This window comes from Podarcis tiliguerta, assembly GCF_965153285.1.
Source record: "Podarcis tiliguerta genome assembly, chromosome: 9".
Taxonomy (NCBI): Eukaryota; Metazoa; Chordata; class Lepidosauria; order Squamata; family Lacertidae; genus Podarcis; species Podarcis tiliguerta.
Window position 1 is genome coordinate 36,728,213 of NC_139542.1, and position 19,459 is coordinate 36,747,671.

The window sequence follows — 19,459 nt, forward strand, 5'->3', positions numbered from 1 at the left end:
AGTCTCTGTGTATCCAGCAGGGAGGGTTCCTCCATGTGCAAGTTGGAGAACTAATGGAAGGGATTCTAGAGGGTCAGGGCATCTCAGGCTTTTAGAGCCAGCCCTGATTCCAGACACAGAAATGGTAGTTCAATTAAGGATAAAGTTTTTGGGTTGTATCCAATTAGGTTCTTCTCAGAGTAAACCCACTGAAATTAATGGGCCTAAGTTAATAATGGTTGGACAGTGTTCGCAAAGCTACCAGCATGAGTTTGACCAAACTGCGGGAGGCAGTGGAAGACAGGAGTGCCTGGCGTGCTCTGGTCCATGCGGTCACGAAGAGTCGGACACGACTAAACAACTAAACAACAAAGGTGAAAAACTGAGAGGCTGGTGCCAATTGGTGGCAGAATGAGGGGACGGTGCTGCCGCGGCCGCTTGAAAATGACTAAACCCCGCCCCCAAGCCAGCCTTATTGGCTGGTGGATGGGCGTGGTGCGGCAGCCGGGTAATGACGCAGGGGGCCAAATATGCCCCCCTGCCGACACGGGAACCGGCTTCCGCTCGCAACTCTTCCCCTCTGGAAGGAGGAGAGGCTTTGCTCTATTTCAGCATAATCAACAGTGAGCACCACAGCAAAGCAGTCCCCATGCGGCTGAGTTTGTGCATGAAGGAAGTTAAGACTACATAGTATCTACCTAAATCAACTTATCTCTTGAGGAAATACTCTAATAATTTTGATATTCTGTAAGTTAAAGTGTATGCATGCATGCATGCATGCATGCATGTGAGACTTAGAAACACAATTCTTCTGATGGGCAAATCTTGGTGTGAAAAGATACATCCTTTTGCCCAGGCTTTGTTTGCTATTTAAATTGGTTTTAATTATTGGCTTTCTGATAAGCATTGTCTGGCTTTATTTGTTTATTTAGCTGCGTGCAACCTATGCTGGGACTGCTTGCTGAAGGGCAAGCTATAAATGCATGTAATAAATAAATACAGTTGGTACTAAAACAAACAAACAAACAAACAAACAAAAGTGTTCTAAACTTCCCAAGTTTCCTGAAACCCTACCACAGGGAGCACAAAACCCTTTCCCCAATAATTAAGCTTTTATCTTAGTCACTAAGATAGTCACTTTTCACTAAGGTGAAAAAGCTTATCAGCTCTGATACAAATGATCTTGTTTTCATAATTAGCTGACAGTCCAATAAGCAATGCCAGCCAAGTAACAGTGAATAATCAGTGAACAACCACAACCAGCAGTGCTGCCAGTGACCTTACTTCCGATTATGGACTCATTGTTTTACAAAAGTACTCTCAAGAGACTGCATTTTTGGTGTTAAAAGCTTTCAAGAAATAAATGGATTCCTACTTGTCAGCAAGTAGGTACTTCTGTTTTACAACAAGATTTAGAAATATATTGATAGCATTTGTCTTGAATTTCATAGAAAATAATCACCAAACACTTGATGTTTTTTACTTTACTCCTGGGAAAGAACAGGCCTGCACATTAAAGAGAGAAATGCAGGAGTGTTATTTTCTACCCACCTTCTTTTGCCATTTCAAGTGCTTTTATTAGAGTTCTGATGGCCTGTTGGTGTTCTTTATTTCCTAGCATTTTGTCTGCTAGTAATGTGTAAATTCTCCAGAGATGCTCACAGGCTAGTGAAGTGAGAGTCTTGCCTGTATCATCTTTCCATATCCGTCCCACTGTCAGTTGATAGAATGCTTCATAATGTTCTGCGGCTTTCAGGAACTGACCTGAAGAATGTAAGCCAGTCATAATGATAAGGCATCTACGTAGTTTACAAAATATTCCTGAAGAACTCTCATCATTAGCTACTCCCAGTAGGATATTACTTACTGATTAAAGTCATAATATTTGATAGTAACATTATGATAAACGGACAATATTTTGATATGCCAATTCAAAGACAAAAATGTGGGGGGTGTCCACAGCAATATTGGAAGAACAGACATGCAGCTCCCCATTTACGCATGTCCAAAATCCGTGCAACCATGCACATTTGCATTGCGCCAAACCTGGAAGTGACCGGAAACATCATAAAGATGTCATTGAAGCATCACTAAAAGGGAAGAACGGGAGCAGAGTGGGGTGGGGCATTTGCAGGCTTTTTCAATGGGTTTCAATTATACACGATTTCACCGACATTTGTGGTACCTCAGAATGCAGCCCCCACGTAAACGGGGAGCTGCTTGTAATAGAGCATTACATATTTCTTTGTACAGAGATATCCCGGCAGTAATAGTTAGGACCAGTATACACTATAAAGTAATTACATGTTTATTTTGTTTGTTACTAGTTTCAGTTTGCAAAACAAATAAAAACGATTTGTAGACAAATACAGCCTTCAGAAGGTTGTCTATACAGGTACACCTTGAACTGTGTGTTCCTCTTAATTTGGACTTCACTAGAAATAAAAGCCGACAGTAGATCATTAATCACCAGTACTTACTAATGAATTTAAATACTTTTAAAGCTATTGTTCTTGAAAAGACTGCACTATTGCGCCAACCCAGCTGCTTAGTGGGCTCTTGTGCACACGATTCTCCAGGATGAAGGGCTCTGACATCTTGTCAGAATCTTTAAGGCTATCCACACACATCTGCCCCTGAACTGAACTTAGCTTGATGAAACACACATCAGCGCCACATGTATCTAGGGGTAAACTCATTCCAACATGCATAGGCACTCACGAGCTGGATTGAAACATATGATTCAACCTGCTATCTATAGTTTCATTATAAAATTGCAGCTAACAACAGGGAAATATTTTTTAAAAGAAGTATTTATAGTCTGTTATTGAGCATATAATATTTGGTGTTTGTTCCATTGCCTTTGATCTTGCTTGTAAAATATAGTCTTTTTGAGACTAACACTGTCCATGTCCATGCCTTGTAAAGTCAGCTGTAAATCTTGGAGAGAAACAGATTATTTCCACAAATGATATTGTCCCCAGAAATATGCTTTTAGGCATACTCTTCAAAAATATGCCCTCAGAAGTTCAATGGAAAACAGAAGAAATCTCCAAGTGATTACTTTGGACAACTATGTCAACATCATAGAGATCCCAAGCAAGCAGCCACTAATAAAAGAAGTTGGAAAATATAATTTCCCACCCCAAGGCAAGTATTGGCTGGGAGATGTGAGGAGTAAAATCAGTTGAGTGCAACAATATGGATTTATCACATATCAATAAAAGAAAATGTGATCCAGTGGCTCAGATCAATGAACTATTTCAATCAAGAAACTTGATCTGAGACCTGGGAGAGAAGAACAGGCAAAAGTGAGTTCTCAGATGTTGAATATACATTTTTATGGAGATTATATATGGAAGAGACTCCATCACTGAGGTCTCTTCCATATATGGGTGGAAGGTCTGGGCCTTTCTAGACAATTCCTCAAAGCAAACTCTGGCATTCTGATTCATGCATATTTAGCTTGTCAATCTACCCACTGGAGTTTTGAAAGAAAGACTAGAAATTGAAATAAAATTAAAAGACTATGAGGGGGGAAATGCTACTAAATACCACACAAGAGTCACATATATAAAGCATCTGTGTCTACTCTTTTTCCACTAAGGGCCTACTGTAAGAAATATAGTTGCAGAAAGCTTTCCAACATATAGCGACTTTTTGACTGCAATTGGAGAAACCAGGTATATCAATAATTCTATTCTCTCTCAATCTGATTTTTAGTTTAGATGGTTAAAGGAACTCATTTAGAAACTTAATCCTTATAGTCAGAACTGTGATGAGCTAATCAAGAGCAAATCACAAATAATTAAACTATAGGGCCTTTCTAGTAGAATTCTGCTACACTAGTTGATAACAGGATCAAATATAGATGAAAACATCAATGTATTCAGAACTACAAAATATAGGATTAGGATAAGAAAGTCAGCTGTGGAGAAAATCCAATACATCAGTTATGCCAGCTGAGAGGCTATAAAATATGGTGGAAGCCATATGCTGGCACAATACTCCTGATATTCTGTCCATCAACCCAGCCATTCCACTGCTGAAGATGTATTGGTAAAGGTGTGGACCTCTTCAAGCTATACTGTAGCTATATTCCTGAAGGCACAACTTTGCACCTGCCCTGAACCTGACACAGGAAATTTCCCTTCTATTGACTTCAGTGGGGTGGGAGGGAGAATTTAAAAAATTGCTGTCTCTGAATCAATGTTCACTCTGCCCACCTCACCAAGACCAAGCATAGGATGTGATGTAACTCAGCACGAAATCAACATTTTCTGCCACCTGCATATAAACCTCACAAGGAGACCATAACTCAGGTGATTGGGCACATAGTATGAACCAATGCTTAGAGCTCATAAAGTGGGACTTTGCTGAGAGGAAACTATGGAGAAAAGGCACTTTTCACACCAGGGGAGCACCTTCACAAAACAGCTTGCTCTCGCAACACACATGGCCCATGGGAACTTGAGCATGCTATTAATACTAGGGGCCTAACAGGTAGTGTGCCTTGGCCTCTGGACATGAGCACCTAACACCAAAATCCACTCCAACAAGTGAGAGTGCCAGGACAGTGCACCTCACACAGGTAAGCAAGGGAACGGGGAACAGATCCCATATTGTATAGATGCTGTGATGGTCATGTGTGACTGATCAGTTATAATTTTGATTAAACTTTTTTAGGAAACCAGCTGCAGAGAATCCCAGAATTAACCATAGGTATGGTAGGGGTTTATATCATTGTTATTCTGTAAGAAAGCTGGTGTTTTAAAAGTTGCACAGTCACTTGTGGAGGAAATATGAGCGAAGGAAAAAAGGAAAAGGGAAAAAAGAAAAGAAAACATTATGATGTGTTCATTCAGCAGGAATTAAGATTACTCCCAAATATACTCACTACAAAGAGTTAGGCATGCTTGAGAACTTTTGATTTCACTGCTCTCGCCTCCCCTGTTTACAGAAAATCTGTAGAAAATATCCCAAACACCTTGAAGAGAAATGTAATTCCATTTAAAAGGAGCTCCCTAACTTACCTGAGCAATATCACCCTAAATTGCATGAACATAGGTAAAGATAAAGGACCCCAGGATGGTTAAGTCCAGTCAAAGGTGACTATGGGGTGTAGTGCTAATCTCGCTTTCAGGCCGAGGGAGCCGGCGCTTGTCCACAGGCAGCTTCTGGTCCAGCATGACTAAACCGCTTCTGGCACAACGGAACACTGTGACGGAAACCAGAGCGCATGGAAACACTGTTTACCTTCCTGCCACAGTGGTACCTCTTTATTTACTCGCACTGGTATGCTTTTGCACTGCTAGGTTGGCAGGAACTGGGACAGAGCAATGGGAGCTCACCCCGTTGCACAGATTTGAACCGCCAACCTTCTGATCAGCACAAACATATCATATGCTTGAAATGGAAAACACAGCACTTTTACATACCATTACACGAATCACTAACAGAAATTAAAGAATTGCTAAAAATGCTTATAATTTAAGAGGCCCCCAGGATACAGCATCAAATCAATCAGTTAATCTTTGTTTTTTAATAGCTGAAATGACACTGTATAACTGCAAGCTTCTTTCAATAGGGGGTCCCCATTCTAAACTATTATACTAATGGAAAGACAATACTCATATATTAAAATGAATTAAATATAGTAAATAATTCATTTTTCATAGAAACTAGAAATGTGAGTGCAAAAGATTTGTGGCTTTAAAAAAAAGTTTACATTTTGAATAATAATCTGGTATCTGGGCTACATTTAAACTGCAATGTATCCTTCCTGATTTTGGGAGGGTGGCAGCTATAGCTCCCCCCCCGAAATATATGCATATTCACATAGATTTCTATGGTTTCTGAATACTATTCTTCTCTGTAGTTTCTGAATACTATTCTTCTTTACACTTATTCTTCTATATAACTGCAAAAGTGTAAATTTTTATTAGGAAAGAATTATCTTAGGCAAATATGAATGAAAAAGGATATATATGATCTTTATCATTCTGCACTATTTTTGAGCAGAAAGATTGACTAGATATTAACACAAATGGGTTTAAATGTGAAGCTGCCATAAAAGCAGGCACATAAATGTAATTCTCCCAGACGCTATTTTGATGCACATTTTTGATTCCATGAATATTTTATGAAATGGCCCAAACTAAAGCCATATAACATTCCTGCATTACTGATGCCTGCGCCCGTAAGCTACAAACATTAGAGGCATGATTGAATGCATTAAAATGAACTCATTCAGCAGCACATTGATTACTTGAAGGCAGGGGAAGAAAAAGAAGAGTTACCCCACTTAAGAAAACAGTACACAAATTTGAAGTTTACAATACAGAAAAATAAAGACGGATGATTGGAAGAATGTGATATTTAATAAGTAAATAAATGCAAATCTCTCTTAGGTCTGTATGTAACAAACTGACATTAATTAGGTCCACAGATTGCTTCAAGTATTATTCAGGTAATTCAAAACGTCGCAATCTGCAAGATGCATCGACTGACCTGTTCTAGCTCCATGTTTCAGCAATATCGAGAGAAACTAATTATTTCCTTTTCTGCTAGACTTTACATTTTGCAATGAAAATAACCCACTTGAAAACAATGGTGTAAAAATAATCTGACATGTCTATGTGGCGCATTTGTTCAGCAGCATTATGATAGAAAGCACATTTAATTTTATATTGTCCACATTGTACTGGAAACTTTAAAAGAAGCTAAAATTGAGAGAGAGCCAATAACATTTTATTACAATTTTAATCTATATTTGGGGGAATAAGCTACTATATGGTATGTAGCAGCTCTAAAATCTGTATGGTGGAATAAGCTGTTATACAGTACAGTACTGATGACACACCTCTTTACGGTGGCTTTTGACACCTGAGGTGTATATTTTTAGAACCCACCTTATTTCTTGTGATTGTAAGTTACTTTGAACAGTTTTTAACATTGTGTTTTAATCTGTTGTAAAGCACCCAGGGACCTTAGTGTGAAGAGCGGATAATAAATTATAATAATTACAATAATACAACTCAGTTCTAAAATCTGTTAGCAGTGAGAGTTACTAGCAGCCTTGTGTTTAAGCACTCACTTCGTAGATATAGGCAAGGAGGAATTGCATGCTGGCATCCGCCAAAGGGCAAAGTGTTTTCTTTATGAATTCAGAACACAATGAACATAGAAATGAAGGCTAAATATTATATTAAATAGCTAAAAAGAAAGCTACAAAGCATTACAATTATGCTTACATCCTTGAGGTTGCCAGCAACCCTATCAGCTATGGACATGACTCCTGAAACTGGAGCTCGGCCAGTACACCACACTTTCTGCTTTCTATGGCATATGCTGATTATTATAAATCTTTAAAATCCTAGCAGAGGTGATCTAGAGGCTTATGTACTGTTAGGGTGTTTGGGAGACTGCCAACATAGATAACTTCTAAGACTAACATATACTGTCAGTTCCAGGTGCTAGCATGGGATCAGCAGAAACCTATCATAGAGATTAAAATTCCCACAAGGTTCCATCTCAACATATAACTTAGCTGTGAGAAACTTAACATTTTATAAAAGAGACAGAATTAACCCCTTAAAGCCCCCTGGCCCCCAGGTTTTGCAGGCATGAAAGCAGCATTGCCACATACCATAGAAATCCCCTCAAAATCACAATAATATTCCGTGATTTGACAGCACAGAAAGCAGGTTGGGTATTCTATCCTTCCTCTCTGCTCAGCTTCCTCCTCCAGCCCAAGCACAGAGAGGTTTGCTGGGGGAAATACAGATTCTCCTATACTGTTAAGTTGTGGGTGAACATATCAGACGACACAGCGATTCTTCAAACAGCTCTTGTTAATTCACAGGCCAGAACAGAACTGAACTGAAGGGTTCAGCCAGCCTGCTTATATAGAGCTCCACTACAATGCAACAGTAACAACTTTCTGTAACTATCCAATCACTGAACCTCACTTTCAATTCCTTATTTGCATATGTGGACCTGAGTGAAAACTATCTACAGTATCCCTCTGCTGGCCCAGGGTGAGAACTTCAGTACATAACATATACCATCCCCTGCAGGTTAGTAACTTAAGTGAGCTTATTTTCAAGTAGGAACCAACAGTGAACAATATTATTCTGATTCAAATCTAATGCAAGGGCTTCAACTCAGTTTAAATGCTTGAGAGATTTACATTCTATTTGGCCTATTAGTACAGTCAGTGGCACCAAACGGCCCTATGTACCTGTTTTTAAAAATGGATGGGATTTTAGAAAGCACAAAGTAAGTATATCGCCCAGTTCTTCCTATGGTTAATAGTAAGCAATTCCTATTACCAAATGCATTGGCTTTCATTTTGCCAACACTATTAATAGCTTCATATCAAACTAACAGCCCAAATCACAAGCAAAATAATCAGAAACTCAATAAAGTCAAGTGTATACTGCCTAAGCTCATGAAATACAAGCATGCTACAAGATTTGCAAGAGAGACTATTAATTAATATGTTGCCAGACAAGAAATTATAATCAGGAATTTTGCCACTAGAAAAGGGAGAGATGCTTGCCTGACATCTACTCCAATGCCATTTAGACATGACGAGGCAAAGCCATTTATTTCCCCAGGCCTTTTAATTCAATTTGATCTGTTTTATCTTGGCCAGTTGTTGTTTTTTTGTTATACTTATTTGAGTTTACTGCATTTACTACATTTTATTGGCCTGGCTTGCACATCATGCTAAGCCAGACCACAACTTAGAGGAAACACATGAGCATGCAGGTTTAGCTGTGCTGAACAAACCACAAGCTGTAAATCACTGGTCAAAACTTAGTTACAGCTCATTATTATTATGGAGAAAACTAAACAATGAACCTGGATTGGGACGACATGCCAAGACAATGTGGTACAGCAGCAAAAAGATGGGGCGGGGGCAAAGCATCTGCTCTTCTCCAGGATCCTGCGCATTTGCACTAAGTTGTGGTTTGGCTTAGTGTCACATGCAAAACAGGATAATATATGTTTTTAATTTGTTTTATTGTGTTTTTAATTTCTTCTTTGTTGCCCTGCAAATTTTATTGAACTGTGGGTTATATTTCCTTAAAATAAACAAGTGCATTTTATGTCCGGGCTGGTTGTGTGGACAAAAGACCAGTTTATTCTGGATTTTATTCTGATTCTGATCTGATTTTAGGATGTATTTTAATGGATTACCTGATTTTATGTTAATGTGCTATACATTTGATGTTAGCCGCTCTGAGCCCGTTTTGGCCAGAGAGGGCGGGGTATAAATTATTATTATTAATTATTATTATTATTATTATTATGATTATTATTATTGCTTTCAATTACACAGGCAAGCAAGGTACAGCAGAGCAAGCAAGGGGCAAGTATGCATATGTACTATACCAACCCAGCCTTTTCTGACTGCAATGCTGCTTAGACTGGAGAACTGGCTAGAGAATTTGATGCTTTATAGGGTCAGGTGAAATCCTATTGGCCCCTTATGTCACTTGACAGTTGTAGGTCAGCAAGTAATACTCAGCTGCCTTGGTGACACTCAAACACTTCAGATAGCAGGGCAGTAGCTCCCTCTTCTGGTGATCTGCCATACATTCAGGAGAGTAAGACATCTGGGGTCTCACTGCCAGAGTATCTGTTTGAAGTACCATTTGACTACTTCATTGCAGATACGCTATCAGTTCCAGCCATTGTAAAACCTAAGAATTTAGCTATACATTCCAGCCATCAATAAGTAATATTAAATCCATTTTAATGAACCAGGGGGGACTTTAAGGCTTAATTCTATTAAAACCAGTGTGACAGCAAACGTTTGGCTGGATTGTTTCCAAGATTACACTTGAATAATGTATAAATAGATATAAAAAAAACAAGGATCCTAGCTACACATTAATTCACCACGCAATTATTCTACAGACAATCATTTATTCCCTAGACAATAATTCCATAGCTCCAATGGAAAGGGCATCTCTAAAACCAAGGTCTCCTCTGCAAAGAACTAACAGTAACTTTGCCTATCCAAAAGTTTGTTCTGTTTAACAAGAACATTAGGATCCAATGCAGCATTCCAATGCCTTGTGAAGCTTTGAAGCAAAAAAAAAAAAAAAAAAAAAAAAAAAAAAGTTTTGGGGGTGAAAGCAGCTTTGAATGAAGCTTCATCTCAGTACTACTCATTAAACAATAAATAATTAAAATACCACAGAAACAGACAGGTAAAATACAAGCAGCGGTGTCAGTAACAGACTTAAAAGAGAAATGTAGAAAAATGAATTTTAAAAAAGCAATGAAATAATTCATTTGAAGTTTTAATAAATTTCAATTGCAGCCTTGTTTAAAGATATATTAGACTTTAGGGATGGGACCTAATTATGATCCAAATGGGCACCTAAATTTTTAAAACAGTGTTTCCTTTTCAGAAGCTGTTCCTTCAGACCCACAGACTGCTTTTAAAATTCCCTTGACTTCAGAAAAAGGTGTGGGGGGCATATTGCACAAGAACAATTCATGGGGAAGCAGCCCATGGAGCCCACAGGAAATTCCCCCCCAGGTTTCCTCTTGAATTCAGTGGACTTGAATTCAGTGGACTTTGGACGTTCTGCAGAGCAAACTTCAGCCCAAGAAATTCGGCAAAAGTAAAGAGAAAAGAGCATGCTGTGTCTATATTTTTTCAACCACAAGACCTTGAACTTTAGTGCTTAAGACCAAACATACATTTATGATGAATGATTTATTTTCATTTCTAATGTTATGTATGCATTGATATGTATATAGCAGACAAGAAAGCTAACATAATGGTACCCTAATAATCAGCTCAATCATGACCATTTGATATTTACAGTGGTACCTTGGGTTACAGATGCTTCAGGTTACAGACTCCACTAGCCCAGAAATAGTACCTCGGGTTAAGAACTTTGCTTCAGGATGAGAACAGAAATCATGCGGCGGTGGCGGTGTGAAGCCCCATTAGCTAAAGTGTTACCTCAGGTTAAGAACAGTTTCAGGTTAAGAACGGACCTCCAGAACGAATTAAGTTCTTAACCCGAGGTACCACTGTATTGTATTATACCTATGGCAGTGAGGAGTCTCCATGACAGGGAACATTCAGGAGGAAAAGGCTGTGTTACAAATCAGGATAGCTAGATAGCAGGCCCATTTAGAGTTTTATTATCTTTTCCTATCTGCAGTGCTGTTCCTGATTTCACTTCAGCTTATTTTGCCTCACTTCAGAGAGAAGCTGGGGGCGTGGGAGCAACAACAGTGACCCTTAAGAGGGGTGTGGGGGAAGAGGCTCAAGAAGATGGCTTTTGAGGAGGAGGCCGAGGCCACCTGGGCTTCCAGCAAAAAGAAAAACACTTTGTTTCCATGAATGCCTGCAACTTGGACTCCAAACTCTCAGAACAGCAAGAAGTGGCTATGCTTATTCCAGAAGCAGTAGAGATGAATGGAGCAGCTCCCCATCAACACATGAGCTGCCCTTATTCCTTCCCTTCTGTCTTCCTTTCCACTGACGGCAGGGCGACTGCTGTCACCACTGAGGAATATGAGAGTGTGTACTGATGGTGTGGTAAAAAAACAAACAGCTTCCTTTTTCATTTTACCTTGCCCTGTTTCGTTAAGAGAAACGACAAGGGAATGCCTCCCAAAATTAGTTGGCTCATCAAAGCAAAGCCCTGCCAACCAATTTTACTTGTCCTTGGCCAATTCATGATTTGTATTGATTTCATGTAGTGTTTTACTGCATGATTTTATTCCTTTTATTGTATACCGTCATGAGAGTCTTGCGCTGAAGAGTGGCCTATACATTTAGTACATAAACAGTCTCTGCCTTCCCCTGTCTAGGCTGTCCCTGTTGATCATAGGTTTCCACTTTCCACTTCCTTGCTAAAAAGCAGAGGCACGCCAAGCAAAGATTTCCACATACACACAGCACAGAATTTTACTTCCTTAGAAGCAGGAAGGGAGGGAAATATAAGTCTTGAAGAAAAGGGGGTCAACTTGTACCATGCATAAGTTGATGGCCAGTGAGAAAACGAGGCTGAAGGAAGATGCTCGTGTATGAGGTAAGTGCAGAAGAAGCTCTGGAACAGGAGCATCAATGGAGCTGGTGAACACAAGGCAAACTTTTGAGATTGTGGGCTAGGGAGCCCAAAGTGGTGATCAGAGGATGATAGGGTTCATGTATCAATTAGAACTGATTAGAAATGTAAACCACTATTATCAGCAGTATTCTTATTCTTCTTATTTTTGTGTGTGTAATGGCTACTCATTAAACACAATAAATCGAACTGAACTGATTAGCTAAACCTTTGACTGCACATCAACTGTCTAAGATATTAAACTTAAAATGATAGAAGGTATAATGAAAAAGCTTCATCATTAAAACTGCTACAATTTCCCTATATTTCTAGGATTTTTGAAAGTAAGTTAAAAATTATGAAAACAAAAATAATTACAAAATACTACAGTTATAAAATACTACTAAAAATGTGTGTTAGCCAGAATGCTGAAAAGGCATTCATACAGGGCTAATTCAGCTATACTTGCTTCCATCTAAATTATTTGTTTAAGAAATGTTTACACAAAGTCTTATAAAAAGGGAGATTTGTTCTTGTTTTCCCCCTCCCTAATATTAAAACATAAATATATAGTTGTAACAAAAAGCCAAACAGTAGTACAGTATAAGTAAATGCAGCATGACAAATCCTTTCAATTTGTTCCAATTTCCACTATAGTTCAACTGCAAGCATGTATGCATTTTTACCATGGTTAACAACAATATGACTTTTGTTCATCAGCATGCATATCATTTTGTCACATAGGCCTATTTGTAGATTTCATCATCCTATTCATTTAAATTGAAGATACAAATAATCAATGTGGAATCAATTCAAGCTAATAACTGTCAGTTCAATACCTATAGCAATATATTATTTCAGTGTAATAAGATTACAATCTTTGTACGGGAAGCAAAACCCTGTGCTTGCATAGAGATGAACTGAATTATCCAATAAGTATTTCCATCAGTCTGCTCTTCAGACTTGTCATTCTGGATTTATGGGTGCTTCCCTCTGGTCATGGAATGGCAGGGAATTGTACCAGTCTCCAAAGACATTCCACATTAACATACTGCAGAAACTCTCACATTGACCTCTCAAGTCAAACTTCATAGGCTAATGAAAATGGTTTTAATTTTTAATGCAACTGGAACTATGAAACTATTGCTGACCTGATTTGCACATAACACGAAGCTAAACCATGGCTTAGCTCGGATGTGCGAGCGCATGGACTCCCAGAGAAGAAATCGTGCCTGCTTTGCTCTTCCTCTGGTCCAGCTACTGCTGTGACACTGTGAGCTAAACTGTGATTTGGCCTAGGGCAGGCTTCCTCAACCTTGGCCCTCCAGATGTTTTGAGACCACAATTCCCACCATCCCTGACCACTGGTCCTGCTAGCTAGGGATCATGGGAGTTGTAGGTCAAAAACATCTGGAGGGCCGAGGTTGAGGAAGCCTCACCTAGAGTATCATGTGAACCTGGGCTCATGGTTTGACTCACAATAGCCAAACCCCAAGCTGTAGCCAAGGTTTGTTCTTTTGCTAACTATTCATGCTTTGCCTGCAGTGAAACAAATCAGGAGCCCAGATTTCGGCGATGCACCAAGTCAACCCATTTCTTTGCTCACAGCAATGCAGCAGGATGCCTCAGAAGGAGCAAAACAGCTGCAGTCTTCCCTCTGGGAGCTCACATGTTCATGCTGAGCCATGGTTCAGCTCAGTGTTACGCATGAATTGGGTCACTGCATTTTGGTGGAAGACTGGTAACAACTTTCCAAAGTGAAAATGTAATTCTAAAATAGGCTTCAATGAGGGGTTGCCACCTGAATGTACCTAACAGCAAAATCCTATGCCTATTTGTAAGTTCCGCTGAGTTCAGTGGGACTTCCTACCACATAAGCGTATACAGAATCAAAAGATTTAAAACACTGTCAGAATATAAATTTGGAAGTGCATTACATTGGCACACAATACTTCTCTACAAATATTACAGTAATTTCTTGGCTGCCAATAGGTACACTTTGCTGTCAATAGGTGAATTAATTGAAGGCTATTCCAAGCAAGACAGAGTAGCATGACTGATATGAGAATGCAAAGTCTGGATGGAATTGCAGTCCTCTTTAAGACTCTGGTTTGTAATTTTGACTCAGGCTCGAACCTTATGTTTAGGTGTCAGTTGAGACTAGCTATGCTCATTAGAGGGCTAGCTATGCTCATTAGAGATGTCCAATTTGGCCATGGTGATCCATGTCTTAGTTACACATCCTGACCAGACTAATGCAATGTACTGTGAATATGAGGATACCTCTGAAATGTGTCCAAAAACTATAGCTGGCGCAGAATAAGGCTTTTCATTAAGATCACACACACACTTGTTAAAATAGCTACTATTGACTTCTGGTTTGTTTCTGGGCTCAATCTAAAGACATCCTAAATGGCTTAGTAAGAGATAATTACAAGACTCCTTGTATCCGTATAAATCTGCCCAATCATTAATTTTTCTGAATAGGTTACTATTGCATTTTTTTAGTTGAGGTTAACAGGAATGAGAAAGGAAGCCTTTCCTGTGGCCATCCTAGACTGTGAAATTCTCTCCCTAGAGATTGCTTGCCTCACCCCTCATTTCTGGCTTTTCACTGCTGTGTGAAGTATCTGACCTGCAATATTATTTGTTTTAAAGTGTTGCTACTATTTATATTGTTAATATACTATCTGTTCTTTTGGCATTTTTATTCTGTGAAAGGGCACTAACATCTAAAGGAATTCCATGCTGAAATAAACAGATCCCACTGTTACGTAGACTATTGCAAAGATAAGTGTACTGAAAGGAGTAATCTATATGGAATGCAATAATTCACATTCCTTCAATCATTTCCTACAGTTAAGTCTTGTAGCTGAATTCCTTTAGCTTTTATTAAGTGAAGGAATCCTATAGATGCTCCAGCCACAAATTACTCCCTCAGAGCAAATCAGAATTTTCCTACTTCTATTTCACAATGCTTCACTTTCCTGTGAAAATAAAATGTTATTAAAAACAGGTTTGGTGCTTCTTCCAATCAGAACAGACTGAACACCATTGCTATTTTTCAGTAAATGGGAGGTGTCTGAAAACCTCTGTAGCCTTCTTCTGAACAAGGTTTCATTAGGACCTTTGGAGTGTATCATTTTTTGGTATCTCATGCAAAGTTGCCATAAATATATTTAACTATTAAATTATCTTTCTCATACCATGCATTAAACAGAGTTTAGGCAGTGGGTTAATAAGGGTAGAGAGTCCCACTTAGCAAGAATCTTTGAAGATATTAATTTTTATATAATTTTCTGAAAGTAACTTCATTTTTGATCTCTGAAAGGTGAAACAGTTTAAAAATGAAACCAACGAAAATCAAGTCTGCATCAGCTTTTGGCATTATAAAGAATTCTTTAGCCATAACGCAACAGAAATATGTGCAGTATTGCCACACACTAATCAACACAAGAAAATGTGAACTCTGGATTTGTATAAAGGGCAATGCTACTTAGTAATTGCATTTGTAGATTCCATGGCTGTTAAGAACAAAATTTAGAAACAAAATTGGTGTTTACCAAACAGTTCATTGAGTCGTCATCTGCACACAGTTCTAACTACTGGTCACTAGAATTTATGCTATTTTGATGGTTTTGTCACTTCAGCAAAGATAATAAAATTCCCTCAGAAAGCACGTGAAAACAAATACACCCAAACTGGTAGATTCTGCATCAGATGCCACATCCTACAACCTTACAACCTTATTGCTCACATACAGATTTTGAGGGACCTTGCCAATAATTTTCAATGCAATCAATTATATTCTCTGTTACCTACCTTGCTCCTCATACACAAGGCCCATATTTGAATGTGCTTCAGCTTCTCTTCTTCCGCCATCTATTTTAATCAGCTGAGCAGTTTTGTAGCATTGTTCATAGAAGTAATTCCTTAGCCATCTGTCTTCTGGTTTGTTGAAGCAATAGGCCAAATTCAGCTGGTTACAATACACCTCGTCATAGAATTCTTCAGTGAAAAGAAAGTAATTAAATCTTAAGATGTGATAAAATATACGCTATGCTTACTTTCTTAATGTTAAGTTTAAAAACAAATACGCAAGATTCAAGACTTTGAATTTCTTTCTATGGATCTCATTGGACTCTATCCCTTCTGGGCAGTATTTACGTAGATCAAATGCTTGTTAAGAGTTCACACATGCCCCTGAGCTAGACGGAGGTGGGCCAAAACCTCTCTCCCCAAGAAATTGGGATCACAAAGGTCAGGAAGCTGGTGAAGTTCAAAGCCTAACATTGCCCTTAAATACATGCCTTAACAGCAGCCATCTACACTTATAGGGAAAAATATAAGTATCACACTGGCAAACACAATTGCAACTGGAGCCAGATCTCCATTTCAGGGTCATTCAGCCTCCCATCAAGATCAACCCTGCAGAGAGGCATAATGTTTCTCTTATGTTCAGAATACACAGTCTGTTCCATCCGTACTGGATCAATTTCAAATATTGCTGCCTGAGGATATAGAGAAGCTGTGGAATGCCCTCTATACACAGGTGTGTCTGACACCTTCACCATTTGGCTTTCAGAAGATGTTGGAAAGGCACCTCTTTACCCTGGCCTTTGACATCTGAGATGGGGGTTTTCAGGACCCAACCTCGTTCCTGCTACTGTACAAGCAACAACAGTTTTGCACACATTCAATTTGCTTGCGACAACATGCGTGCACCTCACTGCAACCTGGAAGGGGCTGGAAAAGGGAATTAGACAGGGGTGGAAGCGTAATGGGGCATAACAGGGTGCAGCAGGCTTATGCGAACCCTGCCAACCTGCATGAGGGTCAGGAACGTAACCCCTGCGCAAAACTGTCATTGCCTGTAATTTGTTTTAACTGTTTTTAATGCTGAAGTTGAAATTGCTGCAACCTGCTCTGGGACCTGCTGGTGAAAGGCAGGTAATAATAATAATAATAATAATAATAATAATAATAATAATTTTAAAGGAAATCAAATGTTATCAAATAGATGTGCATTTGAAATAGAAACACAAGTGAATTTGTTCTGAAAAACCAATTTCAACACAATCTCTTCTACACTTTGGCTAGACTGCTTCCTTGTCATGAACCTAATATTCTCTGATAGCAAGATGAATTTATGTGGCACAATGAAGTAAATTCCTATAGTATAGCCCATCCGCCCCACAGCGTCCCAAACTCCCATTGTTCTAGGCACATTTTGCAACCGGGAATTTCATTAATGCGAGCAGTTTCTGAGCTCTGGGAGCAGTACTGCGCCTAAGATTTCAGATTAAAACGGCCACTGCTGGAACGAAAGGAGGACCTTTTTCTGCCACTCTCTGAGGACTGGAGAAGGGACCCTCATAAGAATATATGGGGGGCGGGCAGGGGAAGTATGGTCTTGTTTTCTGTAGTCTTCAGATGAGGACTAGACCATGTGAAAAAATGAATATAAGATTTTAGCTCCAGTCCATTCATTTTCATCTTTGCATTCTTGTTATACAAAAGAGTGCCTAGACGTTCTGTTGCAGTGGCCATAACCTAGGTTTCAGGTGACATTTAGCTCCTAGCTTTCATATCTCAGTTTCCCTGTGAAGCACAACTAATAAGAACCAGTTCTGGCATGATTATTATACTCCACCCTGCACACAGCTTTAAGGTGTGCATATAAATAAATAAACAAGGGATGCGGGTGGCGCTGTGGGTTAAAGCCTCAGCGCCTAGGACTTGCCGATCGAAAGGTCGGCGGTTCGAATCCCTGCAGCGGGGTGCGCTCCCGTTGTTCGGTCCCAGCGCCTGCCAACCTAGCAGTTCGAAAGCACCCTCGGGTGCAAGTAGATAAATAGGGACCGCTTACTAGCGGGAAGGTAAACGGCGTTTCCGTGTGCGGCTCTGGCTCGCCAGAGCAGCGATGTCACGCTGGCCACGTGACCCGGAAGTGTCTTCGGACAGCGCTGGCCCCCGGCCTCTTAAGTGAGATGGGCGCATAACCCTAGAGTCTGTCAAGACTGGCCCATACGGGCAGGGGTACCTTTACCTTTTTACAAATAATCATATTGTAGCTTGGTATATTTTGTGCAGGAATATCTGGTGGTATCATGAGAAAATCATACTGCTCTGGCAGAATGTTATTGTTTACAGTACTTATTGGAGCAAATCTCCCCCATTCAAATGCACCTTTTCATTGGCAGTCAGGACTCAAGCTTCACTTGACTGATTCCCTTGTCTCTCTTGGTCAAGTTTATTGTGGTCTTCCTTTACTGGGTGAATGGAATGGTTTGCAGCAGCTATTTTTTGCCTTCCTAGAGGCCCTCCTGAAGTAATGGAGTTTCCCATCTACCTTAGTGTCACTGCTTGGAAGAGTGCTTATTCTCTGAAACTAGTTTGAGAAAATGAAATTACATGCTCATGCTCATGCTGTCTCCTTAAGAAGTACTGTATAAGGGAGAAAAGAGCAAAAGGGCAAGGAGGCTATTCTAGCTCTAAAGACAAGCCTGCCATGCAAATATTAAATCAAATGGTGCCACCATGTCCACTTCGGAGGCAGTGCAACACAGACAGACACAGACACACATAAACACACGTGTGTTACATTCAGTATTGCATTTCCAGTCCTCAGAGTCACCCAGCTGCATTTTAATGTGATATGTGTCAGCAGATACGAATGCAAGTAGTAATAAACCTATTAAATGGTATCATAAAGTACATCACATGTAAACAGATCAAAAAGAGCAAAGGAAAAAATGGAGTGACTGCTAATTGGAATAAAGTAATACATACGACAGGATAGCTTTAACTGCTCTTTGTTACTGAATATCAAAGCTGCAGAGTTCTGTAAAATTATGCAAATAACTTGAGGTAAGTACCCTAGAATTCTCAAGAGATGGAAGTGACCTGAGGCTGACTATTGTTACTGTTGCAGCCCTGATTGAATGAACTTTAATGTGACCCTCAAGTGTCTATCCTTTCAGTGAATAAGAATAAGTCGTGCACAAAGATAACCGTTTCAGTATAATTGTTTTGGACACAAACCGGCCAAATGTGCTGGAGTCATATGAATAAAGCAGAGCCATTTTTTTATTTTAGCCTGTCTCTTTACATTGTTTAGACTACTGCACAGACAGGTATAAAAAAAGTGATAGTACTGCTCTCCCAGATAATTGCCCACATTATATTTCAGCATGCTTTGGGTTCAAAACAAAATTTTGTCAATCACAGTATGCTATTAGCATGGGTTAGTCCACTTTCTAGAAAACAAAAGTTTTGTCTTCCACATAGCCAGTCTTCAACATGTGATGAACATTTTTATAAACACAATCTAAAATTGTTCATTTTCCTGCAAATTTTCTAAGCTGTCGTTTTAATTTCTGTCCGTCCAT

At 39.4% G+C, this 19,459-nt stretch overlaps 1 protein-coding gene across 4 annotated transcripts in view; it reads right to left on the reverse strand.

Moving 5' to 3' along the window:
• TTC29 (tetratricopeptide repeat domain 29) overlaps positions 1-19,459 on the reverse strand; it is a 106,989-nt gene that overhangs the window by 60,500 nt on the left and 27,030 nt on the right. For all 4 annotated transcript variants that reach the window (XM_083457425.1, XM_083457423.1, XM_083457422.1 and 1 more), the window contains exons 6-7: positions 15,891-16,076; positions 1,531-1,743 (exon numbers count right to left, since the gene is read on the reverse strand). In XM_083457425.1, coding sequence (XP_083313551.1) covers positions 1,531-1,743; positions 15,891-16,076 — 399 coding nt within the window. The remainder of the gene's footprint in view (positions 1-1,530; positions 1,744-15,890; positions 16,077-19,459) is intronic.